At 40.0% G+C, this 27,264-nt stretch overlaps 3 protein-coding genes across 3 annotated transcripts in view; 1 reads left to right on the forward strand and 2 right to left on the reverse strand.

Moving 5' to 3' along the window:
* Nucleotides 1–4,094: 4,094 nt before the first annotated feature.
* Nucleotides 4,095–5,157, reverse strand: LOC107185868 (charged multivesicular body protein 6). The gene is made up of 4 exons (XM_015573640.1): nucleotides 4,941–5,157; nucleotides 4,757–4,866; nucleotides 4,268–4,674; nucleotides 4,095–4,191 (listed from the first exon to the last, which is right to left on the reverse strand). Exons 1-4 carry the CDS (start codon nucleotides 5,004–5,006, stop codon nucleotides 4,145–4,147), a joined length of 630 nt encoding a protein of 209 aa, XP_015429126.1. The 5' UTR covers nucleotides 5,007–5,157; the 3' UTR covers nucleotides 4,095–4,144.
* A 55-nt stretch (nucleotides 5,158–5,212) lies between these two features.
* On the forward strand, nucleotides 5,213–8,968 carry LOC107185743 (U3 small nucleolar RNA-interacting protein 2). The gene is made up of 8 exons (XM_015573499.1): nucleotides 5,213–5,236; nucleotides 6,919–7,034; nucleotides 7,112–7,215; nucleotides 7,288–7,515; nucleotides 7,589–7,698; nucleotides 7,778–7,974; nucleotides 8,050–8,387; nucleotides 8,474–8,968. The coding sequence occupies exons 1-8, from the start codon at nucleotides 5,213–5,215 to the stop codon at nucleotides 8,704–8,706; spliced, it is 1,350 nt and encodes a 449-aa protein (XP_015428985.1). The 3' UTR covers nucleotides 8,707–8,968.
* Nucleotides 8,969–19,341: 10,373 nt separating this feature from the next.
* The window catches only part of LOC107185744 (ephrin-B2), a 47,144-nt gene continuing 39,221 nt past the window's right edge, over nucleotides 19,342–27,264 (reverse strand). Inside the window, exons 3-6 of the mRNA XM_015573501.1 lie at nucleotides 26,904–27,045; nucleotides 25,671–25,974; nucleotides 22,159–22,464; nucleotides 19,342–19,541 (exon numbers count right to left, since the gene is read on the reverse strand). Coding sequence (XP_015428987.1) covers nucleotides 19,384–19,541; nucleotides 22,159–22,464; nucleotides 25,671–25,974; nucleotides 26,904–27,045 — 910 coding nt within the window. The 3' untranslated portion in view covers nucleotides 19,342–19,383. The remainder of the gene's footprint in view (nucleotides 19,542–22,158; nucleotides 22,465–25,670; nucleotides 25,975–26,903; nucleotides 27,046–27,264) is intronic.

Here is a 27,264-nt window from a genome sequence, read left to right on the forward strand (position 1 = left end):
AGACTGCTAGAAATGGGTGGCAACTTTTCGTGAGATGAAATGATTAATTAAATTTAGGTATATACTGTGAGACATGACCTGCGATCAGGTTCGAGATTTAAAATATTTTTTAACATTAAAAAGTAGATTCTTAACATGTTAACTACCACAATGGTTACAGGTACCACGAAATTACACGAGAAAACGCTCGATTTCCAGATGGAAATATTTACAATCTTATAATAAATTGGTAGTAGAGGACTGATCCAAATAATGAGAGTACAAGTCAAAACGCAAATATTTATTTTTTTAACAGCAAACACTTAAATCGATTTATTTCATCATAGTACCGTTCCAAAAGGTACAATGTTTTCAGTTTCATACTCTTGCCTTTTCAGACAAGACAATATTTGTCGATCAACAAACGGAACAACAAGGAACAGCTTAATTTTATGTTATACATCATGCCAAAATGCTTTCTTATCTGAATGAAATATTTCACGAAATTGCGTCTTGAATTCTGTAAATTCGTTCTTTATTCCGTTCGCTACGGTAATGTCAACGTTAACTAACAGGTAATCGATGTTAATAGCAAGATCGACACTTTTGAATGCTGTTATCCGAATATAGAAAGAATATCGTCAGAATCATTTTCAGTCGATGAAATCACTGAGGATATTCTGGAAATTACGTCGCGATACAAGTGACCACATTAAGATAACCATTTGTCGCGAGCTAAAAAATTCGAGGACTCCATGACGCAAGAGAGCATCGAATTAAAGTAGTTTAAACCCGTCTTACAGTTACGTTAGTTGTTGTGAGGACAAACAATAGCATTCGAGAATATATTTGAAAGCGATAAATGATTTTATATTTATTCTGATACGAGATCTGCTGCAGGTGTCGATGGTATGCAACAAGCTATCGTCCGGGATTATTACATCAAGGAAAGTAATTCGAACGGTGTAGAATAACGAGGAATAAATAAGACATTTGTGAATCTGTCTGAACAATCCGGAACTGTAACACGCAGCCGGATGAGACTGTAATATCAGAGGTTGGAAGAACAAGGATGGAGTTTGACGAAAAGGTTAGTCAAGGGATCCCGTTCGTCCTTTCTCTTCGTCTCTCCCATTCACGAAGGTCGTCCGGTTTTAAATACCGAACCGCTGATCCGTATAGGCGTCACTTTAAATATCAAGACACCGCGATACTTCCTGCAAATTACCACTAGCATCGTGTACCAGCTTGCGATCGTTCGCCACTACCCAGCACGATTTTCCAGCAACACTGCTTGAGCATTTCCTGTTAATTGGCGGCATTTTATTCGTCGGATCTCCCGTGATTTCCAATCTCTAATCACAGTGATTTTCTTGCAACTTTGAAGCTCGTGAAAGGCCAATTCCTGGCATAATGAGAGATCTTGATATACGGACAAAATGATTCTTTAAACGAAAATATTTCGAAAACTCGGAACATTAATGGAAAGTGACATACACGCGCAAGTCATCGGGTGTTGTAAATTGGTTTAACAACAAAAGGCTCGTATACGATTTGTTTGTTCGTGCCACGCTTAGTCAATAGGATTAATCGAGCATCGATAATTGATTATCAGTGATTATTACACGACCACCACAATTACGCTGTCGGGTCGAGTGGCCCTGACCATTGAAATAGTGTTAATCGCTGGATGCCACTAAAACGATTCTCTAGGCGCCAAACGATTTGTTAACGCAATTTGAACGTTGTTATTGGCGCCGTAAGCTGGTCTTATCTGGATTTCACAGATGAAGTTAAGCACACTGGACATCTTGCATTCAAGTGGCGTTGTTCCTTGTGCAAATAAACTTCAGACGAGGTCCTTAAAAGGTTGCGTTACCTTTGCATCGTACGACGGAATATTCAAAATGTTAAATATTGTGCGGCATGCTTAGTAATCGCTATGAAAACAAGCAAGAACGAAGATTTTGCAACAGGGATTTACAACAAAAACAAAGTTGATGTGAATGAACCTATTAAAGAATGATGTCCTCCAGAACATAAAAATTCATCTATCCTGATTATGTCACGATGTATGAAAATAACTTCTACATTCAATGTAGTAGCGTTTTTACGTAAGATGAATTTAAATCTTCGGATAAAGTAGACGAATGGAAAAATCCAAATCGTTTGCGAATATTTGCACAACCGGATCTAAAACTTGATTGCAGAAATGCTAAGCGTTCTTCAGCCTCATGTTGTACAAGTATTGGTTTACCAAATTATACGAGATGACTTTCTTATAATTAACATCGTATTTTATAGGGTGGTGTCATATAAAATTAGAAGTTTCATTATTATTCAAATAGAATAGCATGTATTACGAAATTGTAATATTTGCTTTAATAAAATAGACAACGTAACTAAGTTACATCCATACCAAAATTCCAAAGGAAAATTACAATAATTTCTCATAAACGAGAGATAATTCTTCTGCTTAAGAGATCCCATTAGAACTGTTCTGTTTAAAAAAGTTTCTTTACTGACTCTGAATTAACAGTGTCTTCTCTATTGACCTTTTTACTTGATTTCTAAATGTTTTTGATTTCCTTTGTAAGTATCATATTATATCAGTTGTAACACGCTTAAGTAATGCAATATTTTAAATTCAAGAATGAGCATATTATTAATGTTAATATAAGAAGCGTGATCTTGTCCGAATTAGAGAAACCATCCCACGTACGTGACATTTAATATCTACTGTCTATGAAGTGTTTGTCTTGTTATGTAAATTACCATGAAGAACAGGTCAAATTATATTTAATTCTGACGTCTGGTAGCACAATTACTCCTGGTTTGTCCGATCTAGTTAGGTAAGTACATACATGTAAAAAGAATTCGTTTTTTATTTGTTTTTCCGTAAGGAGATGAATTTAAAATTTAAATAATAGAAGTGAATCATCCAGTGAATCAATTAATAAATTACGTATTTAATATAATTATTAATAAAAATCACGAAATAAAAAGGACATGGTAATTCAAATATTACCTTATAATAATGTGAGCAACTATCTATTACGTATATTATAATCCACATGTAAATCTCTTTTCTGCAGTTAAAAGGCAAAGAAATAAAGAATAAGGTTCACTACTACCGATAACATGAGAAAATAAATTTTTTTTATTTGTTTAATTAAATCATAGGCTTCTTATTATATCTACTGTGCATATTGCGTATTTCTAAATAGTTTCATGGTATCATAAACGAGCAAATGCATTAGACTAAGTCCAGTAGTTACGTAGATGAGAAATATTTCGTAGACGGTATATTTGAGCACCTAGATCACTACGAGTGGTTTATCTTATCGGACTCTGAATTCTTTTCGCTGACTTGTTACGCGCGTCTTTCTATTTTTGTGTAATTATTATTATAATCTGCGAATGAACAAAAACATCAGCAAACATTGTATTCTACTTGAAATACACACGTATTGTGTACATCATTCGGTACACAAGAAAATTTAATGAAGCGTAAGTTGAACGTATTAAAATTTATACGTTTCCTATAACGTATATAATATTCATATGTTGAAATTATCACATGTTAACTTAAAAATAAAAGTAACACTGTCTAATCTGAAATCTATTATCGATTTTCAAATAAAATTTCTCGTACTTGCATTCTGATTTTAAATAATTTAACGCAAATTTATAAGGTATTCAATATTTCTGACGAGGTGTAGTAAATAAAACCACGTTTTATTAAAGTTTTTTAATCATTTGCATTTTTTATACACCTAAATATAAGAGGCCAATAATAAGATAAAAATGTATTTGTACATACAAAGCAGTACAAATATAATTAACATTGTGTAACATACATACATGACACATTTAACTTTGTGAATGAACAATATACATTTGTCTGAATCACATATCCATTGCTTTGAATCTTTTGTTCACTGTATTGAAATCGCATACACACACTGTATAATGGAAAACAGTCTTCAAACAACATTTCTTCGATAAAAGTAACTTCTTTTCTTCCAATTATATTATACTGATCTCGTAACATGAATTAAATTTCATGTCCAGCCTTACACACAAGGTACTGTACATATATACATAGACCCCTGGGCAAAGTGCCAATAGAATAAAAACTTTGCTAATGATAGTTAATGTTCACTTATGCTTCTAGAGCAATGGCTTCTGGCATTTTTTCTTTTGTACGTTCTGTAAAAATAAATAATGAATAATTAAACATTTGTCCTATAAAAAGACATAGGATTACAACCATTTAATGCATTACCTTTCTTCTTTTCTGGTAGTTCTTCTGGTATTTCTGGTAATGTTATGTCTCCTGGTACTTCCGGTGTTTTTTCATCAACTTCTGCTGCTATTAAGGCATCAAGCTCTGCTGCAACTTCGCTTTCATCTTCATCTGTTAGAGCTCCTACCAAAACGTCATCAATCTCCTTCTGTTTCTCAATGCCTTCTTTGGTTTCATCCATGACCTTTTCAATTTCATCAATTGACAACAAATCATGTAGTTTTTTCAATGCAACATTGCCGACTTTAAGTCCATCGACAACCTTCAGTTCCACTTGTGCAAATTCTATATCATGTACCATACGCTCAAGATTTTCAAGCTGTCCATCAGTCTTGAATAATAATTGCTCTTGGAATTTCTTTTTTCGTAACAACAGTAATGCTCGACTGAAAAAAATATTGTGTCAATGAATAAATGTATTCCAAACAATTAAACAAAACTATGAATATAAAGAAACATAATATTCACTCTTTTCGTCCATTCTGTATAAGTTTCTTAGCAAGTAATCGATCTTTTTCAAGTGTCTGTTCGATTTTTCGTTGATACTGCTTAATTTTATCCCTCGTTTGTTTTAATTGCTGTAAAATAACTGTATTCTATCGGACAACTGTAACGACAGTGGAGAGGTTAGAAAGTTTGTAAGAGAACGTACCAAAACAGCTTTGTCTTGTTCCGTGACACGACTCGGAGGTTTCTTCTTCGCAAAGAAAATACCCATTCCGTTCTAATTATTGGACTAGGTTATCGGTCAGACATGTGAAGTTTGAATAAAAATTCATGTCACGTTTGACAGGAGAACAACAGACGAGGTACATGAATAGATCTGTCACCCAATGCTCTTTCGTGACCAGATATTGAGGTGTTCTAGAACCCCGTTACCATATCGGTGACAAACCCCAACGTTACCGATATAGTAGAGACACGATGGTTCCTACTGCCACAGACAAGGTATAAGCACCGACTAGGTATAGGATAGACCTATCATCTTATGGGACTTCGTGTCTCATGTTCTGAAATACCGATAGTGTAAAAAGTCAGGGATTTTCTGCTGCCCTCTACGTTATGAGAACGGTGAATTTGTGAACTACGTTAAATCTAAGAAGGGACGATGGTCGTGAACGGATTCTCTTCCGTCCGTTCGCTATAAAGTAAACGTATTAGAAAGGAGTCTTGGGTTCGCATCCCGACGGACCTATATTAGTTTTTCTTCACGTACAAAAAAGTTATTGCGTTTAATATGGTTTTTATGGATATGTATATGTATTATTATGTACATTTGAGTAAATTATTTTATTATTCCATTGTTATTACAACAGTTTAACAGTGACAACGAACGCATGCATATTTTCAAATATCGGACTAATAGTATATTTTTATTCTATATTATTACATATACTTATATGTTATAATTATTTCTAAATAATTATTTAGAAATAATTTATTTCTGAAATAAGATTTTGGAATTTATTTGCATATATCCTTATTTTCAAATAAACTTATCTGTTATTTTATTTGGAATAAATATTGGCTGTTTTTATTTGTAGTTTTCATTTCAAATCAAAAGTACCCAAGCCTGCTTTATGTAAAGTGAGAAGACCTTTTTTTAATACGTTTACAACGAACGGACAGAGGAGAATCCGTTTGCCACATGCGGCAGCGATCTCTTCGATTTATTATTATTAATTATCATTCACTTTTGAGAAAACAAGACTAACAATAACAATTCATTCATCACCAGTTATAAACACCTATGTATGACAAAATGATCACCTAGTTCGTTTCAAAATTGGTTGCAGACAAAAAAATATTCCATAATGTCAATAATATAGTAGAGGGCAGCAAAAAATCCCTGACTTTTTACACTATCGGTATTTCAGAACATGAGACACGAAGTCCTATATGATGATAGGTCTATCCAGGTCTATCATATACCTAGTCGGTGGTGGTACCACAGTACATGTGCGTAACGTAGTTTATCTAGGGACATTCGATTCGTACGCCAATGAACCGAACCTCGTTTGGATAAAATACCAGTTTCAGAACATCTATCGTAGTTCTTAAAGTCGGAAACTTTTATGTAGAGTGAATCGAATCAGCGTGATTTTCGTGGGACACCAAGTTCCATAAGATGTTAGGTCTATTCTTATATCTCGTCTGTGGTGACACTAAAATGGAAATGGGGTAATGTAATGCCAGAAAAGTGGGCCGCAAGAATACATTAGATGAGATGTCTATTCCTATACCTTGTCTGTACACTAAGTATTTAGTGTGACAATTTATTGACACTGCACTGTACTGTACCCAATAGGAACTTTTGTGCACTTTTGTGACTATATGTTGGTAATACTTGTGTATACATGATATATGCACATGCCATGTGGTTAAACTGAACAGGTTATTCATTTTCAAGAGTATTTTTAATTCATTATGTCATTTTTTATTCGAAATAATCAGACCACTGGAGGAAATAAAAGGAAGGTACATTATATATTTCTGTTTCTTTATAAATTAATTAAAATCTTTGTATTTACGTTGGTACATACAGTTCTTTATATATTAATTTATTACTGCATTTTAAAATATATTTATGATATAATATTTCAAACAAAATATCTGTGTTAATTCTGTAGATTAATGGTCATGTCGGAAAGACTAAAGGAAAAAAGAAGAGTGTAAAGAAATCTGTACCCAATGACAATGAAAGTATTGCTAGTACAGATGAAGAACTTGCAGAAGAAAATGATAGGTAAGTGTGTAGTGATTAGTGTACCCTCAAGAATTTAAGAATGCATTTACTACATTAATTATTATTTCACGTTGCAGAAATAAATTTCAAGAATACGAAAGTGATGAAGATGAAGAAGAAACTGCACAGGAAAAGCGTGTGAGATTGGCAAAAAAATATCTTGAGCGAATTGAAGAAGAAGGTATATTCCTAATAAAGTATTGTCGAGATGTTATGTATTATTAATTTCTAACTTTAGTTTTATGAAATCTAGAGAGAGATAGAGCAGAATTTGAACAAGGAGCAGTCACAAAAAGGTTACACGAAGAATATTTGGAAGAAAAAGGACGATTACGAAAAACCGTAGCATCAAATTATGTTAGTCACAGTGAACCAATTGTTTTGAAATGTAAAGAACACAGAGATTCTATTACCTGTATATGCCTTTCTGGCAATGGGAAATTCTTATATTCTGGCTCAAAGGATGGTGGTTTAGTTAAATGTATATTACCTATAGTTATTTCATTATTAAATATGTTACATATAACTATATTTTACTGTGCATTACACATTAGGGTCGTTAAAAGAAAGAACTAAGTTAAAAGCCATCAAGGGGAAAAGAAAAACTCAAGATGGAATAAAGTGTGTACAGTGTATGGCTGTAAGCTCTGATAGTAAATTTTTGGTGAGAGTATACAAAAGTTTTTAAATGTAGCATGCTCATGTTTATAACTACAATTCAAATGTAATTTGTATACTTAAAGGTATTAGGAGATAAGGGCTGCAAAGATATTAGGGTTTTTAGTGCTGACACTTTGAACCACATAAAGAATTTGCAAGGTCACAGAGGCACTGTGACTGGTTTGGTGTTCCGTAAGGACACGCACACGTTATACTCTGCTTCTGAAGACAGAAGCGTAAAAGTATGGAATTTGGATGATATGGCATATGTTGAATCTTTGTTAGTAACTTTGATACTCCGTGTGATTATGCATAAGTCTATTCTGGAAATACTATCCTTTTATTCGTTCTGCAGATTTGGTCACCAAAGCGGCATCACATCGATTGATGCACTCGCACGGGAACGGGCTGTTACGAGCGGTGGTTTTGACGGGACGATTCGAATTTGGAAAATTGTAGAAGAATCACAACTCATATTCAATGGACACGGTGGCAGTATAGATAGCGTGAAGCTTATAAATGAAGAAAATTTCTTTAGCTGTGGAGACGATGGACAGTTGTCTGTCTGGGGTTGTTTAAAAAAGAAACCATTATGCTCGGTGCCAAATGCACATGGACGGGACGAAACGAACAATCAGCCAATGTGGATTTCCAGTATAGCCACGTTACTCAATACAGATCTAGTCGCGTCGGGTACTGATTATATTTCTGTCGATATATTATAGACATTATATATGTATAAAAGAATTATTAATTTTCTTGTATTTTGTATAAAATAGGTTCACGAAATGGCACTATAAAATTATGGCAATGTGCAGACTCCTTCAGGTCGTTGAGTCCACTATTCGAAATTCAATTACCAGGCTTCATAAACTCACTATATTTCACTCCGGATGGAACTGAACTTATCGCTGGGGTTGGTCAAGAACATAGGCTTGGTAGATGGTGGCGTATACCAGAAGCGAAAAATAGTATTGTTATAATACCATTAGTTCAAACGAAAAATAAATAGTTTATGCAACAAAAATTGAAGAATTTGCAATTGTAAATGAATGTTCATTCGTTGTACAGAGCGTATAGTTTTTGATACAATTAATACAGAGAAACGTTTTTATGTATTAAAGAGATTATTTACTTTTTTTTTACAGCCATTTGTTACAGTCTACTGTTATTATAATTATGGTCTATTCATTATACTCTATTCAGTGATTCCTGGGGTCATCGTATTCGATTTCTATTCATCGGAATGCTAATGAAATAAAACAAATATTGGTCCACAGTACAAGTATTTATTTATTCTGTACAAAAGTTGAGTTATAAAATATTATGTCCCCATTTTAGGTCTTGTTCTTAGTCTTGTATACCATGCCGTCTTGAATTCGTTCGTATAATAACAATTATCGCAGCAGAGGACATTAGCGCTTACGCGAAAGAAGCGGCTCGGTGATTGATTGATTCGCGCAACTGGCAGTCAAACAGAGAAACACACGAGTATCGATCGATCGGCAGATTGTTCTCTCTTGTTCCAGCATAAACGCGCGTGTCCTCGCGCGAACCTCGGGCTCACCGTGTACATATAAATCAAATCGACTTTTAATTCGCGTGTTTATTCGCGTCAACAAACGGTACAGCGAGTGTACGCTACTTCGTGTGCATTCTTGCAATAAGTTTTCAAACGAGTGCGACAATACGTAGGCCTTTCAAATACGTCCTTCTCTCATCATTTCTCGTGCTTCGTTTCGAATCTTCTTTTTTTGTGTTTGGGAATTTTCATTTTCTTATGCTTAGATCTTAGGACCGCGAATGTACCTCTCCGCGGATAAGTGAAACAACATCGCCTATCGCCCGATAATAGTATTTTCCCCATCGCGTTTACTTTCACAAAGAAGTCTGTATACCTTACTTCGATTACCGTCTTGCCTAAAGTGTTCCTTTTCTCTCGTACTCTTTCCGATAATTTTGAACTTTGCGGTAGTAGTGATTCGCGCGCTTCAAATCGAGCATCGCTTTCGTTCAGTTCACCCTCACCGTCTTTTCTCCACTCCGTGAATCTATCCAATTCTTTCGCAAATAAATCGAATCGCTTTCTAGGACCAGAGTTTGATAATAAGTTTTTCTCATCGAATGGATCAGAACCAAATCCACAGTCTATTTTGAGCGCTTACGAAGGAAAGCGATGGCACGGAAATGGCATCGATTAACGCTAATACTCGGAACTTAATTCTAATCGTTCAAAATATATCCGCTTGTCGTTGCATTTTTTGTTGTTGTTTAAATCAGAAATGTCAATGCTATTTCTTTTTACAGTTGAAGTACAATACGCGTGTAAGACAAAACTTATAATACAGCACGTTTACGAAACGTACACGCAAAAGCGTAAGTTCAAGAAACAAAGTAAAATCTGCCATACCGGGAATTTCATACATGTCGATTAACGCGCGACAGAGGAACCGATCTTTCATCGTCGTAGTTTTAAAACGAAAACACAGAATCATCAAAATCCCACGATAATGGTTGTATTGACATAAAAATTACTCCAGAACGACATCTCAGTTATCAACAAACATAAAGAATTTGCATAAAACACATGTTTTTTTTTATTTTTAGGCTATTATCCTTTCATTTGTAAATTCTGTCTTACGTAATAAAAAAAGTCTGCACCGAAACAATCGCATCGAAGGATCGCAAACTATTGTCAGACGCGAGTCGTTTGGCAAGTCGAGAGATTCGTTGTCTGTGAAGCATACACGGTTACAAAATCTTAGGCGAATGAAATTCGAGGCATAATTAATCGGATCGAATCGATTAAAACAAGTGGCATGGCCGCGTGACCCAACGTTTTGGGGGGCGCGCCTCGAAACATAATCATCTTCCTTCTCGGCATCGCGAATCGTGAGATTTCATACACTACACGCCGCCGCAATTTTCCTATTATGTATACGCTATGTATGTACATTCGATCCCATAAAGCACACGATATCCCATAGACTCGACGTTTATTTATTTTTTTTTTACAGTTTATCGTTCCGTATCGTTTCTCGATTACTCCAAAAATTACCCAATACGTCCGGGATATAAAAAAGTATCATTGATATGTTCTGTTTGTGTGTAAATAACCGAAACAGTTGATCAATCATAGGTGTCCCAGAATAAAACAATCGAATTGCGTTAGTATATCCTATGAATAAATTCTTAAATATGTCACAGTATAAAAACGCGCCAATTGTGAAAGGGATGAATTTTCAGTTTCTGTGGTCTACGTTATGACATTCGTCATTTTTACTGCTCAAAACTTTAAAGAAAGCAGTCATTAAATTCATAGAGGCACCTTAAATTGCAAAAATAATTTCTATCTATATACCTATATATGTATATAGTCTTTTTCATTTTTACATTATTCGATGGTTTCATTTTGGTACACCTTGTGTAAAATATTTGAAATTATTTTACGATACACAAGAAATTTGCCAGCAATAGTAGTCTACGAACACACGAAACAATGTATTTTCCTTTTAATCGATCGACCGATCTCTTAACGATATTTGATAAATCGTGGATATTATGTGCTTTGCAAGATGTACTGCTCGTGAATGTAGCGCGTTCGTCCATGGGAGACGACGTTTCGATTACGATGGAACGAATTGGAGCGATTTCTTTTTCTTTTGCTCGTATGATCAGTACCGAAAGACTCGCGAAAATGTTAAAAAAAGAAAAATGCGATCGAACCGAACATCCGCTTTCGCCGCGATCTCTGACATTCCTCCTTCCCTCCGCACTAACCTTCTCATTTCTCTTTACACAATCGTTCCGCAGGATTAGGGCAACGAATAATTTACGACTATCAATAATTTATCAATCTTTCGCGGGGATCGACGATATTTAATTAAAAATGGCAGTTTTTGTTTCATTTCGTCCGAAGTTACGCACCAGGACGCAAGAGGAGCTCGTTCGAAGCGGAGGAACCTTTGTTTATTTCTGTGCGTTAGAATCGCGGATATCGCGTTCACCAGGGGGTGGCGAAACGGTATCGCATGAAATTAAAAGACAACAAAACACACGTACAAATTATTCCTAATACGAGATATCGAATAAAACTTTGTATTTCGAACAAAAAAAGAAAAACAACGCGAGATCCAATATATCCAAGCTCCTATCGCGTCTCGCGCTTACAAATCCTCTAAAAATTGTAATCACAAGTAACGTTCAATAATACACACCTAACATCGATAAAAATCTTTCTGATAAATCAGCGTAACAAAGTCGGTGATGTCAGAACGTGTTTCCACAAGCGGTTTTTTCGCGAAATCATCGTCGTCGCGTTCTCCATTCGTACAAAAAATATACACGTATTTCAAACGAACTCGCGAACAGGTTCACGGTGCCGCCGCGACATTGTCTCGTCGAATTTTACAGAAAAAAATTATTTCTTGAAGCATCGTTCTTTTTTTCTTTTTTGTTGCGCTAGAAACTTTTTTTGTATCCCAGGAACCCATTGATGCTTGTCGTAGTTGGAACAGAATGTGCGTTATACGCGATTTCTTCAAATCTACCACCACCTCCCTCCCCGCCCACCTTCACCCCCGTTACGGCACCGTGAATCTTAGTTCGGTTCGCAACAACCCACGCGGATATGGTGGCCGTCGTCGCCGGTGGCATTAAAACGCAACAACAGAAGAAAAAAAAAAGAAACGAAAAGGGAAACCTGGTTTCTCATATCGAATCCGCGGACTTGGTTGCTCGATACCCTGGTCTGAACCGCGTGGAACGTGGATCGCACGCATCTCGTCCACCGAGAGCATAATTCCATTTTGTACTAAACGATTCGAGACGACTCGCGCAAGGTACTTTCAAAACGAAACACCGTCGACACGTCCGTCGACGTATATTCTCTGTACGTGTGTGTGTGTAACGTGTCTCTGTGTGTAAACGTGTGTAATGTGTGCATAAAGGGGGATGGGGAGGCGGACGCTCGATCTCCACCCTGTCCGGCATTTTTTTCTTTTTTACATCGTATTTTTTTTTCTCCTGTTACGTTTTCTTCTTTCTTTTGTTTACTTTCGTTTTTCCATCGATATATGCGATCGTATATCGACATACATAATACAATATACGTTATATAAATCTGGTTTCGCCGACGTATCTTTACGGTCAGACGTCGTCGACCCTTCTTCCTAACTTCCCCTCTTCCCCGAGAGTGAGCTCACGCGGTCGCGTTTTTCTCTCGTTTGGCCGTCGAAATCTGTCTTTTATGTAATTTTGTATACCGTATGTACGTGTGTCCTCTGTGTGTATGTGTGTATGTAAATAGATGCCTTTCGTTTTACCATTGCTTTTGTTTCGAAGCGTCGTGATATTTTTCTCGCGATACACTCGAGCGCACGATTCCGTTTTACCCATGTATCGCAAATGTTTGGTGCCAATGAGTGTGCGAGTGAGTGTGACCTTTGTGTATGTGTGAGTGTGTATGCGTGGTCTTGCATGTACTTCATGAAGATCGATTTTTATCCCATTTTTTTTTTTTTACGTTTATTCAGTGTTACGGTTAGCTGCAATTTTTTTGTCGATTATGTGTCTTTTTTTCCGGTTTTTTTGTCTGCTTGGACTGTTTAAATACTATTTCGCTACAAGTGGACTACCATTATGAAACTCTACGCTACTTTGTATTGTATTGTAATGCTTTGTAATGAACGACTGTACTGTACTGAACGTGCATACTTGGTGAGCACACGCAATCTATAAAGGGTTCCCGTTTCACATACGCCACACGGTGGACCGCGTTACCGTTTCCCTGTTGTACTTATTTTTTTTTTTTTTTCGTTTCGTTTGAAAGTTTCGTATACCTCATATTGAATTGTTCTGATAATTACTTGTTTTAATGACCGTGACAACTGAAATACGATACTGCGCGGAGAACAGGCATCGAACGATCGGATCGCTAGATTGGGATACGAGCTCGAGTCAGTCGTTTATCAGACCTTTGTACCAATTAACCGAACCATGGGAACCGTCGAGAGTTTCTTTCTCCCCCAAGGCTTCCAAAGTATTAGGTTTAGAGAGAACTTTTTCGTTTTAAAGAAAAACATTCTAGTTATGTGGAACTTTTTTCTCAACGATACCATGAACGATCTTCGATCGATGAGTAAACCTGTTATAAAAAGAAATAGAATTGGTGGCAGATGGTAACGCGGCGCTCCGTATGCTCTCTGTGTGACTGGGACCGTATGTGTCATGTAATGTACCTGTTACAAAATTAATATATGCAACTGTGAGAGAATTCATGACCTGGCTAAAAAGTGTGGTTCTGTATTCAAACGTTCTCGTTTAATTAGTACTTGTGTTCTCGGTTATGAGTAATAATCATACTTTAATAATAACCACTTCGTGTTCTTCCATCTTGTTAAAAATCTTAGACATCAACGTACATTCACTTTTATAATAAATCGTTATTAGAAACCTATCCTCGTTACTTGCTATGCATTTAATATAAATTTCATCGTGTTATCGTTATTGATCGTAATCTTTTTTTTTTCTCCCTTTATATTTACAACGACGTACCTACGAAATCATCTCGATCCCTTTTTACGCTCGATAATCCGCGGCCTGTGTTCATTTACGCGGTGGATATAATTGAATCTCTTTTCTTCATACCGTCACTTCTCTTTCGCTCTCTCTCTCTCTCTCTCTCTCTCTCTCTCTCTCTCTCTCTCTCTCTTTCTCTTTAACTTATTCATTTATTCTCGTTACTTTTTGCTTCGTTTCATCCCCCTTTTACCCTCTGTCTTTTTTCTTTTTTTTAGAAGAGAGTAACAAGTCCTTCGCTTACGTAACGAGTGTACGTGTTGTATCTTCCTCGAGGACCTCTAATCTCCTTCGACATTGTTCCTGAACACGCACACAAGAGGATAACACAATGAAATAGCCAAAACGGACGATAAAAATCGCAGTCGGGGAAACACGGGATTGATGTCTTTGGAATGAAACGTGAAACCTGGTCCTCGTTTATGTTCCTCGCGGATCTGCCTCTGCAACGAGCGCGGGCTCGCAACGTGTGTTTTCTCTGTTCTCTGTCCTGTGTAAAAGTACTTACACGATTAATGGTTGTGAAGGCTAATTCTTAACGCGCGACCTAATTAACTGTTCCATTAGACGTTAGAATTATTCCTGTCGACATATCGGTGCCTGTTAATCTCTAATATATCAATTATCTATATATACTTTCTACCAACGATTTAAATACTCCAAAGACGACGCTTGTCCCTGCTTATGGTTAAAAAAATATCTTTCCGAGGAGCAGCGTTTCACGTGGTCGGTGTGCGACGGGGGGGGGGTGGTGGGCGGGTTGGTGGACTGTGGCGGATTGGATGGACCGGGTGCATTGGAACGGATCGAAAAATAAAACAGAAGAAGGAAAGAAAATAAAAATGAATTGCAGTGAGTGACCTTGTCTATTTTCTATCGATAGTTCGAGTCTATATTATTGTTATACTGTTATTCACCTATCGTCCGTAAGAATGTGTACCATTCACATGGATCTATGTAACTTTGATGCATTGCTATTGCATTTATGTAATTGTTTAACGGGCTTCTTTCCGCTCTGGCTCTGATTAAATTCGCTATCGAGACGATCGATAATTCGTCGCGCGAAGCAGTCCGCCGATACATCCACGATTCGATCTTGTTGAACCGTTCCACGTGTTCCGTTGATCGCGTCGCGTCCATATAACATCGAAACGTAAATCGCGCCGTATCTTCTATAGAAATACCGCGCCCGCCTTGCAAAGTAAAATAAAAACTCACAGACCCGCAAAGCGAATTTGTACATTACGAGAACATTTTGTACATCGTGTGATTGCTTCTACCGTGATATAAGGTTACAAACGTTATCTGTAAAGGATCGTGACACTACGGGCAACTGATCTATGGCTGATGCGTTTTCGAACGCTTTACACTGTGCAGGTGATTGTCTTTGGGTTTTCGATTTGCGGGTTGGTCAGCGATCGAACGATTCTACGACTAGAAAAACTAAGAACAGATTTCGTGACAGTAACGAAATGGATCAGAAGAAAATCGAATAGATCGGAGAATGTAAGCGAATCGTGGCACGAGTATCGTCGTGACTGCTTCCTCCCCTTCCCTCATCGATCGCTCGTACGATTACGGATTGCTATTACGATTAACACATGGGGGCGTAAAAGTACAAACTGTAAACAGACAGGCGAACGGACAGACAGACAAACAGACGTGGATCGGAGGCATGTAATACTTAGGCTTACAATACTGTAATGGATAACATTATACACGCATTCAATTTCCGACGTTTCCCTTTAGCATTCCCGGCTGATCGTTGTCGTTGACATACATATATTTTACTTGGTTGTCGCGTTAGTCATCAAGGGCCATGATGAATCATCAATGAACGATGAAAATGAGTCGGTCAATCGAGCAGCCATGAGGACACAGTTCATCTTTTATTATCTACGATTCGGAATTGGGCTTTGCTGTTTCTTTCGCACTCTTTCTCTCTCTCTCTCTCTCTCTCTCTCTCTCTCTCTCTCTCTCTCTCTCTCTCTCTGCCTCATACGATACACCTATCGCTCTCCGCATACACGTATTTACAATAATTCGTTATTCTAGACGCCATTCGGTTGATCTCCTTCTATTGGCCGACACGAGACACCTTATGCTCGCAATTCTTCTTTTCCTTGTATCCTCGAACGATCATCAGCCATCGTACGCACGTTCTTTACGCGGGGAATAACTTTATGCGCTTTAAGCTCCGTTCATACTGATCTCCAACGAGTATGCTTCACTGTGTTTCCTTTTTCTTAGGTTGCTCAAATCGTACTGAACGTAATTAATCGATTGTGAGGTGCGTAAAACAACAGAGACAGTCATCGTGAGACTAATATTTTATGGGCGGGATCGCGATTCAAAGTTTAAAGTTACGCTCACACGACAACAATGTCTTATGGCAGTGCACGCATGATACATTGCATCGCAATATGTCGTCGCGTGATACATAATCTGATATACTTGACGTTTACTATGACCATGGCTGTATTGTGTTGTCGACAAGCGTCAACGGGCGTTTACAAAAATAAGAAAAAAGGAAACGGTTAGCGATCGCAGCGTGAACGAAGCTTTAACGCTTGCGAAGAGGGGTGCTGCTGTCGGCATGTACGCAGACAGATCCGAGCGGAATCGCGTATATAACGATCGTGTGACCACTGTGCATGTATACATGTAATCCTGTACGTTTTACAAATAAATGCGGCTTGCACGCGCGCGTATGAAAACGAAGTGTCTGTTGGATAATAAATAGAGTATAAAAAAAAATCAGTTACAATCGAAGAGAACGGTGTAATACGAAGGACAATACAATGGAACGATCGCACGGCTGATTCGTCGAAACCCGCAAGGGTAGCAAAAATACACACCCGGGCCCGCGAGTCCGACGCATCGAGTGTTTATACACGAGGAAACTAAAAGAAGAAGAAAACAACGAACGACGGTCGATTCGATGATGACATCGTTTCATTCTTTTTTTTTTCTTGCTCTCGTGTCACGTCGCTTTAAACCCGCCGAATATTCAATTTATTCGCTATTGAAATTTGATATTTTTACTAGTAAATATAGAATATCGAGTGTGATTATTCGTAGCGTAATGATAGCGGAGAATAAATATAATACAGATCTATAGATAGAGTTTTCGGTATGGTACAACTATGATACAAAAATGTTTATTTCTCACTCCGCGATCAGTCTCTCTCTTTCACGCATCGTCATATCATGCTTCCTCACTCGTTCGTTCGCGTTCCCGTGTTTGTTCTTTCTCGACGATTTCGATCGAAGCGAGGAAATTTCACGACGTCGACGACGAAACTTGCACGTTTCCACGTGAATTTGTCCACGGTTCGCGAACCGCGGCCGGAACTTAACGGAAAGTTCGTCGCACGTTTTACAGTTCTTTTTATTTTATGACACTGATAATCCGTAGGGCGATCACCCGTGTACGCCACGGTGTCTCGTAACCCCCCCACACGTACGTACTAGTTCCATTCACTCTGTGTCGCACTCTTTCCGTGTGTCATATACATATTAGATTTTTACCTAGTATACGGCACTCTCTTAAATCCCCCTCTGTCCCGGCGATGGGACAAGGGCCACTTGTACATATTCATTAGGAATTTATTTACACGCGTGCTAATTATCCTGCCCGCGATCCTCCAGCACGTTCCGAACGGTCCTTCGTCCATCGACCGCTTCTCGGGTCAACTGTTCGATTCGAATTGCCCGCGCAATCGCAAGATGGACAATCGATTCGATTATCTAAACTAACCGCGATTAGTTTTCGATTCAATGCCCAGTGTATCGTGAAACGTGTTTACCTGGATGGACGTGTTTCGCTGAGAATAGCACGGAAAGAAAGACTGGTGAGTAAGCTACGCATTTACTTTTGTTGGAAGAGATGTAGTGTGGTCGTAAAATCGCCCGGGGAGCTAAAGTTTCCATGCTTCGGGCGCCGAGACGAAAGAATCAACAGAAATACAGGGCGTGAAAAGTCTTGAGTTTTACTCAGGATGGTACGAACTGACTGTACTCCGTTTCAGTTCAATTGTTTCTGCTGTTCTAATTCAACGGTTGAGGTTCATTTAACATTAACTAAATTCTCGAATTTTCATTCTAACGAGAGAAGTTCTGCTAATTGTCAGTATTATACTTTTTGATGCGTTAAAACGAAATAATGTATACAGCCTAGCGTCCTCCTGCATCGATAGAACCCGATTGTCTAGGATCTACTTGGCTATATACAACTATCATATACTATCAGTCATTTGGTTCCTCGCGTGAATTTTGCAAGTTCGATTTTTCGAAAGTAAAAGACAACACACACACACAAACGGCTACTTTTTCACGAGATCGTAATTGCCATTCGTGTGAACGGCCGAGTTTAGTCGGTGACAAAGGACCGTTCGTCCATCAACGTCGGCGGCCAGTCGTACGATACGATGGAAGATCCCGCGAAAAACGAGACGTTCGAACGGTTTCCGTGTTACCCTGACAGATGTCTTTAGCGTCGCCTGCCTCGCTAGAGGATAGTTAGCACGCTGTCCACGACTTCGTTCTCTTTTCCCTCGTATTTCGAATAAATATCTAGAATTAGCGTAATGATAAGAAGGACAACCAATACGACTACCGTTTATAGTAGTGATAATAGTGGGCATACTATAATAGTGTCTAGTAGTAGTGTTTCACCTCGTTTCGTCTTTCTTTTCGTCTTTGTAATCTTACTATCTACGTCCGCGTTCTTCTTTCTTCGTTTTACCTTTTTTTGTTCTCTCAAATAGTTTAATATGGCGTTACTGCTCGTGTGTCGTGCATGTCTCTTCTCTCGACGTTCGCTCATCGATCTTCGTTACTCCTTTTATTTTTCCCTAACCCATATCTCTCTAGTCTTTCATTTTTCGTTAACTCTTCTCATTCTTCTTCACGATTAAGATTTCTCGTTCTCTCTCTCTCTCGAGGCAGGTCCGACCATAAATCGTGCGCGTTTTATTTTTCACGATCGAGGGACGGCGGCCGCGCGGGGTGACGCGCGTGCCTCAAGAAATTAATTAAACGTAGGATAATCACAGAAAAAGGGGTTTCGACGTATGGGATATACGTTCTCGTCGGTAGCGCCGTTGCTTCACCGCAGTAACTGTGGCAGAAACGTGCTGATCAACAGGCTTCCTGTCAGCACCACCGCAAGCTCGCTGCACCGATTCTGAACGCGGCTGGAACTCGCCCCGTTGTAGGTCAATTCTTCGTTCTTCACCACTTCGTTCGGGTGGTCCGAATATTCTTCTGTTGGCACAAACAAAGTAATTGTTAAATCGGTCCTATTTTGTATACACTAAGATTGAGAAATAAAGCAAAAACCAATTGACGATCTACGAGGTTAGATAAAGCAGGTTGATCGACTGGTTTTTATTTCCTTTGCATTGTGTTAGACGATAAAAGGGAATTGATATTTATAGTTCGATGCTCCATGACCATTAATCCCAGTTTAAATATTGTAATTGGATTATGGTAATATTTCATCCAATATATATAATCTTATTATGAAAACATACTTAAGCACATCGTATTAAAACACTAAAAGACCACATTCTTTTCAATCCACAGGAATCATTCAACAAGAATCTTGCCGAATTCCTAGCAGTTCCTACTACAATACTTTCGTAGCTTAATGGATGCCTTGCAGAAACAAAAACGAACACCACGGTAGAATTGTCAATTTGGACCGGAAACGTCGACCACCGGTAAGTAACATTTATCAAGAATTTTCTGTTATTCTATACCAGATTTTCGTATTGTATCGCAACGCTAAAATGGTTGACGTACATTTTATCAACCACTTGTAATTTCGAAGGCAAGATCAAAATCGAGAGTGGTTGAATCATTATTACAAACTCGAATTAAGCAAACCGTATCCAGGTACATAATCTCAATCAGACAGCTTGGGAATACAAATTCTCATGTCGCGCCGACGACCTAACACACCGTGGCTCGTTAATGACTGAGCTGCTTATCAGTGAAATGCAAATGTGCTCGTCCGTGCATATTCGAATTGAAATTATCATAGGTGTCGACATAAGAAGGGCGAGCATCTAGTTGAGAGCGACAGATGGTTGTCGGGAGTCGTCGAATTCAATTTGTTTTTTCATTCGACTGTCCCCCATCTGGCACGCGCTCTAACAAAACGTTTTGTTTCGTGTATTGAAATTTTTTTTACATGCACGTCTCTACACGTCATCAGGCGAAACAGTTTACGTTTACAAGATCAATGATAATTTTTTGTAATTCCGTAATCCGAGGGAATTGAGATATTAATTCGTCGATACCGACGTATCGATCGATGTAGCATGTTATATTTAAATAAAAATTCATTTTTGGACGTTGCAACGTCGCGGCTAAACCATTCCTCGGTCATCGAAGAGTTTCACGTGCTGCGTCGAGGACCGGTGTACACGCTTTAATAATCACTATTTCCGATGCAATTTAACTCGAGGCGCAACGGTCCCCGGCTCGTAATAAGTAGAACAAGGTACGAGGAACGATAAACTTTAAAGCTCATTAAAATTTATTTGCTCGTTATTTACTTTATCCGACTTAATGCGACCGACCGATATACCGAATGAATTACGTAAAATGATTGTTTGGCACGCAATGGACCGTCACGTTCAACTACATAACGGTAATTTAATGACTGGAACCCGACGCCGACGCTCGGGTTACCCTTCCTCCCCCCCTGCTGGTGTCCTAAACCCATCGCGGAAGGACAAGAGACGAAAAACAAAAAAAAAGGAAAGAAACGGGCAAAAGGATATTTTGCGACTGTGCGCGCCGTCTCGAAAAGGAGAAATATCAATTACGCAGCGCTAATAACGAACCCGAACGCAACCCGGCAATTCCGCCTCCGAAAGAAAGATTTACATAAGATAACGAGCAGTAAAGTCATCCGGCGGAGGGAGGAGGGATGAGTAGTTTATCTTAATTTTATGCAACGGTAATTTCGACACAAAGTAATAATTACCAGACCCGGCAAAAAGGAAGCAACGATTAAAGACACCTTAACCAAGCCGGAGCGCAATGGCAAAACGCGGCGCGGTACTCCGGTCCCTCGACGCGGGACTGCATTTCCTCCGTGATCCACTATCGCGGGAAGTCCTTCACGGTTTTGCCAATCACACCGACTCCGAATTCCTGTAATTATCGAGGCTTCCATTGCCGATAATTAACTTGGACGTTCCATCGCGTCAATCGAACAAACGTCCGCGCGGCAAACATTCACGAAGCTAATCGGTGATCATTGATGCCCCTATAAACAAGGTTTATACTTTGTACCGGCCGACAAGCATTTAACTTCGACTATTGTCACGGAAAAAGTCATCGATCAATACGACGTTCACTCTGGCCGCCTAATTTGCGTCAATCAACGCAGGCCCTCGGTATTGTAATTAATTTCGATGCACCCGTCACGAGAGGAATCGTTGACCGTGATAAATGGTTGCGGGTAACATCCAGAAATTCGTTTCGCGGAAAAGATTCGCGTTTATCACCGATAAACGGAGGAAGAAGGGATCCTCGTAGCCCTTAGGGGCTTTCACGAACGACACATACACACACGCTCGGCCATTTCGTGTACAAGACCGAGCGCTTCACATATCTCCTATCTTTCCGTCCTTGGAAATCAGAGGCCCCGGCTCTTTGAGTGTTCGGATTGAAAACTGGCTCTAATTCATGTGGATCGACATACCTACTCCCATTCCGCAATTAATGTCGGAGCGGAAGGGTGGTGGGAGTGGGTCTCTCGGGGAAAAATCAATGGTCGAGATAATGGTCACGGGGAGAGAGCATCGTGAAACTCGTTTCGCGGCAAACGGAGCAGGTGGCAAGCCGCTGTTATGTATATACGTACTGTTCTTCTTCTTCTGGCCGATCGGGGTCTTGGGCGGCAAGGAAGACGGCGGTCCATTGTGAATCGGAGGCTGATGTGGATGCACGGGGTAGATAGCCGGAGGGGGCACGTGGGGCAGGGTCGGCGCTGCTGTGGCCGGTTGATGATGATCGTGATGATGATGAATACTGCCCCCTGGGTAGAATCGATCTCCGCCCTTGAGGACGCTAGGCGGTGGCGGGGGTGGCAGTCCAGCGGCTCCTCCACCCAAAACCGCGGGGCTGGTCGAGCTGCTGCTTGGCACGGTGCTGCTGGTCACGGGGACCGCTGCAAAAGACACAGAAAAAATTACCTTCCACTACCGGGTTATTATAACGTCATCATTGCCAGCAAGACTCAAAATTAGCTCACAAAATTATTCAACGAACCACATGGCGTTGGAAAAACTACACGATATGATCATCGTGAGATCTTCCTACGATTTTTGTCTACTGTAAAACCGCGGGTTTTATTAATAGTCAATCATACATCAGTAAACATTTGTTTGTATTTTTTGTTCAGTTAGGAAGTTAATGTTAAGTCATAGGGAAGAAGAACGAATGATTGATTATGACAATTTCAACACTAGAACTGCCAAAGACAAACGTGTTTTTACTTTTATCACGTAGATAAAATGGACAGATTCGTGAAGATATGTAAATCGATAAATTGACGAACCCATTCACTCATTGTATCGCAACACAAGCAGCGAAGAATCTCAGACAATACACCGTTACGACTTTTTAATCATCTTTATAAGAGTCTACGAACCAGACATTTTGATTGCTATGGCAGTTCCAGTGTTAATGAAATAGCATATAAAAAATATTAAAGGATACAGGGAACGTGGGATTTTTTTAGTTGGATCAAACTAACGAGTCCACTCGCAGTTTCGTCGATTCTCGATTGTTCGGTCGTTGTTACCAGCAATAACGGCGTTTTGCGGACGAATGATTTAAGTTAACGCTGTCGCGCAATTTCGGGGTTAGCAACGACCGGGTTTTGTATAATTTTCAGCTGGTCCCTGGGTTAGATCCGGCGGACGTAGCCGCGTCAACGACCGGCCATAAACGGGTTCGGCGGAATTGCCATCGATTTCAATTACCGGTGTACAGAGCCCCGACGTTCGGTATTTTAACGCGGCGTCCGAATCGAAATAGACGCGGTTATGATTGCGGTCGTTAAATTTTATTTAATCGTGGCGGCGGTTATAGGCCGCGTATAATAGTCGTACATAATAATAGAATCGCGGGGGTATCCACCATTACAGTTACAACTGTGAACGCGATACCGTAAAAATTTGATACGAGTGCACGTAATCGTGACGTACATACGCCGAAGGAGACAAAAACGAGTGAGAATACGAGGCTTTCCAGTTTCCGTAACCACGTCGAAATGAAACGTTTTTGAAAGACAGGATCAATTTCACGAATTGCACGAAAAACGTTAACGAATTGTGTGAAGAGGTATATTGGATCAATGTATAGGGGGATTCCGAAAGATTAACATATTACAAAGTGTTCCAAGAAAGGGTCTAAAACTTTAAGGAGTTATAATATTCGCCGAGTGGAGTAACAAATGCCTAATCGGCATGGATCCTAAAATAAATCCTTTTAATGTAAAATCAACTTGTACATTTATGAGCGTACGATGTCGTAAATCATTTGGCGATATATTGAATGTATAAAGAAGAATTGCTTTAGAAATACATTAGTACAAGATTCTATGACAACAGGCAACACAAGATACGAATGGAATATCTGAAAATGTCCAGTCGATCTTTGATCCCTAGATATGAGTTATATATTAAAATTAATGGAATAACAATAAACTTTTTATATTTAATTCCAAAGGATTGATTCGAGGACCTATGCTGGATTAGACATTTTTTATCCCACTCGGTGAGTACTACAAGCACCCGAAGTCTTAAACTCTCTCCTTCGTACATTCTTTATAAAGTTGAGTATGGTATTCATGAACAGAATATTCCACGAGGAAGCATCGATACATCCCGCCAGCAAGGGAAAAGGCATGACCCTCGAAGACCGGCAAGAAATAACTTCCGCCGGTGAAATAAAATCGGAAATTAATTCCCCGTTTTCGCCGACTAATTGCCTTCGTAAACGTCTTTTACCAGTGGTGGTCGCGAGTGCCGTGGATGCGGACGAGAGTCGGAAATTTTCCGCGGGATTAACATTTCTCGCGGTTCGTGACCGATAACGGCCGAGAGATTTCGTGGCCAGAGTCCCGTGGAATCTCGAATGCCCGACGCCGAAGAGTTCAGAGTTCTCGGGGCAGCGAAATAGCTAGTCATTACGGCGCGTGAATCGTCTCTCCGGCGAGTGTCCGAGGGCCGGTGGTGGTAGCGGGCAGAAAGGAGGTGCGGAGGTGGTGTTGGAAGAGGGCGGCTGGAACGAATTAGGGGAAGAGAGAGAGAGAAGAAGAGAGACCGGGCTAGAATGAAATAGTGGAATTTATTGTGCTCTGGGACATAGCGTTAGTCCCCTAACCGCAACAAATGATGCACGGTAAGAATTATAATTGATAGGGATTATTTAAGAGGGGGGAGGAGGGCGGGGTCCAGAATGGTGGGTGCCTGATGAGAAATAGAGGGTATGGGTAGGACGATCTCAGAGGACGACGCAGAAGATACCACACCAGCCGTGGACCCGTTCGATATGGAAGTCGTTCCTCTTTGTAACTGATCACGGGATAATGAATTTATGATGCGGTCTTCTTCTGATTCGTTTCTTCCTGCGGTTCGACGGGACCGAGGACGCGCGAGACTGACGCGAAAGCGTGAAGAACTTTAAACGTGACTTACACGCGGAATGACAAGGCGGTGCGCCGTGTTCCTTGCTGAGGATCACCTCTATAATTTCAGGATTATGATAATCGGGGTGTTTAGAATATGGGCGATGTGCGAAACTGCTCTTTAGATTAGGGTATTGTTAGGATGTTTGGGGAGGATGAAACCTTTGGAAATTTAGGAATGGGACCGATAGTTTTTGTTCCCCTATCTTCTTTTCTACGCGCGATATGTATGCATACCTCATTGAAGATACTAAATATTTCATTATTCACGGGTTGATTTAACCCTCAGAAACCACACCCCATCTCAGGATACGTACGTACTACACCAGTGCGAATTGATATTTCGAATCTTTTATATTTAAGAACTTGAAGGGACTAAAAGCACACTGAACTCATATAATATTATTTAAGTCAAAACTTCCTCAGGTATTTAATGATAACAATTGCAAAACTCAGTAATAATTTTTTAGTCACGAAAATTTCTTACAAAGAAATGGTAAATTTCAAAACGAACAGACGAAACAATGTTTCGCCGGTGGAGGTACGCACTAGTGTGGTGTCTGAGGGTTAAAGCATTCGAAGGTTACTACTCTCCACCTTCAACTTACATTTGAGTGGTCAATACTTTATACTAAGACGAGAAATGTATCAACGTGGTGCCAGGTGCAACGGATACTCACAGTTATTGCGCGACGTCGCGGAGGACAACGAAGTGTCGGACTCGTTGCGGCAGCAGACTTTAAACACGACTTTCATGTTGTTCGTGGTGCACCTTCCGCCGATCCGCTTGTGAAGGTCGTCCTTGGACGAGGTGCTGATGAAGTAGTAATCGTGTCCCGGCAGAAACTCCGGGCCTCCGGGTTGCGGTGTGAACGGCCTGAAGGTGATCGTGAAGTACTGCTTGCTGTACGGCTTGTCGCAGACCGCTATCACCCGCGGACTCGGATTCGTTATCCGACATGTCTCGTACTCCTCCTTGGACACCTACGGGACAACGGACCGCGTCGTGTGAAAAATATCTGACGCGAATCGATCGGCGACGCTTCCGGTCTGTCACGAAACCGGCGGCCCTCCCATTCGTCGTTCTCTTTGTTTTATGTCTGGGGCAGCGCGCGGTGTTTGCGGAGGCAGAACGCGGGGTCCCAGAGAGGTCGTTAATCGTTGATTGACTACCGTGAAGGAACTTCTGCCGCGGGTCGATTGTGCCCAGCCGTGGAAAGGAGCTGATTTTTGTTACTCGGCTAGTTTTCGCCCCGCACAAGACACGGTCAACGGGAGAAGTAATGTCTATTGTTGAGGTCCCCCCTCGATGTCGAGACAATGCGCAAGGGGGACAAAGGACATCGAGGCGGTGATTAGATCTTGGCGGATGATTCGTAAGTTCGTGCTTACGTCTGCATCGCCGAACGATGCCGGAATATCCGATAAAACGAACGAGGGGGAAAACTTTCCACCGATGCTAGGAACAATTTGTGATTTACGAAATGTTTTCCACGTTCCGCGATCTGGAGCACAGCTTGTCGAGGAGCGTTCTATTATTTCAGGAATGTCGAGAACGATATTCACGTCCGTGAATATTTTTACGAGTAGGGTGCGTAACAGCAACCCCCCCCCCCCCGTCGATGGCAGCGCGCGTGGTGTCAAAAAGTTGGCTTCGAAGCGGAAGTCGTTCTTGGGGGTCTGACGCGGAGAGCGAGTTAACGAACGAGCCTCGAGTAGCAACAGCTGTCCAAACATCCACGGAACGCCCTTTGACAATTTCTTTTTTATTTCGTATAATGGGACCGACGGTCCTGTAACTGGATTTCTCTGTCGATTCGAGCACGAGGAATATATACATATATGTATGTAGGTTCGTGACAGACTTTTTACCGGAAGTAGAGGTCGAATTATTCGGAACGATGTATACTCACGTTGTAGATAATATACTTCTCCACCTCGTCGTCATACGTCCCCGGTGTGTACGCAGGACATACTATGTTCAGCTGATCGTACTCGAACTGCGCGTTGTTCTTGTTCACGTCTATTATGTGATCTGTGTTGTCTATTCGAAATCTGTAACAGAAAGAATGCGGCTCATTAAGCAATGTTCCACGGTGAAATTATAATGTGTTTCTTAAACGATAATCCAGAAAACTTGCACCGGATTCGAGTTCAACGCCTTCGATGTTAAACGGTGTATGCAAATTTAACGAATTTCCTGACAAGGGTGGAACAGAAATTATTCATCGCTATACCAAACCACAACATCCGACGTTTGAAAAATGATTTCCG

This window comes from Dufourea novaeangliae, unplaced genomic scaffold, assembly GCF_001272555.1.
Source record: "Dufourea novaeangliae isolate 0120121106 unplaced genomic scaffold, ASM127255v1 scaffold56, whole genome shotgun sequence".
In the NCBI taxonomy this organism is placed as follows: domain Eukaryota; kingdom Metazoa; phylum Arthropoda; class Insecta; order Hymenoptera; family Halictidae; genus Dufourea; species Dufourea novaeangliae.

Bases quoted from the DNA above. Each gene is read 5' to 3' on its own strand.
- LOC107185743 (XM_015573499.1), top strand. From the start codon at position 5,213: ATGGTTCCTACTGCCACAGACAAG. The intron at 5,237-6,918 runs GTATAAGCACCG...TTAATTCTGTAG, and splicing joins TTCCTACTGCCACAGACAAG to ATTAATGGTCATGTCGGAAA. The intron at 7,699-7,777 runs GTGAGAGTATAC...GTATACTTAAAG, and splicing joins GCTCTGATAGTAAATTTTTG to GTATTAGGAGATAAGGGCTG.
- LOC107185868 (XM_015573640.1), bottom strand. From the start codon at position 5,006: ATGGGTATTTTCTTTGCGAAGAAGAAACCTCCGAGTCGTGTCACGGAA. The intron at 4,867-4,940 runs GTACGTTCTCTT...GTTATTTTACAG, and splicing joins AACAAGACAAAGCTGTTTTG to CAATTAAAACAAACGAGGGA. The intron at 4,675-4,756 runs GTGAATATTATG...TATTTTTTTCAG, and splicing joins ATACAGAATGGACGAAAAGA to TCGAGCATTACTGTTGTTAC.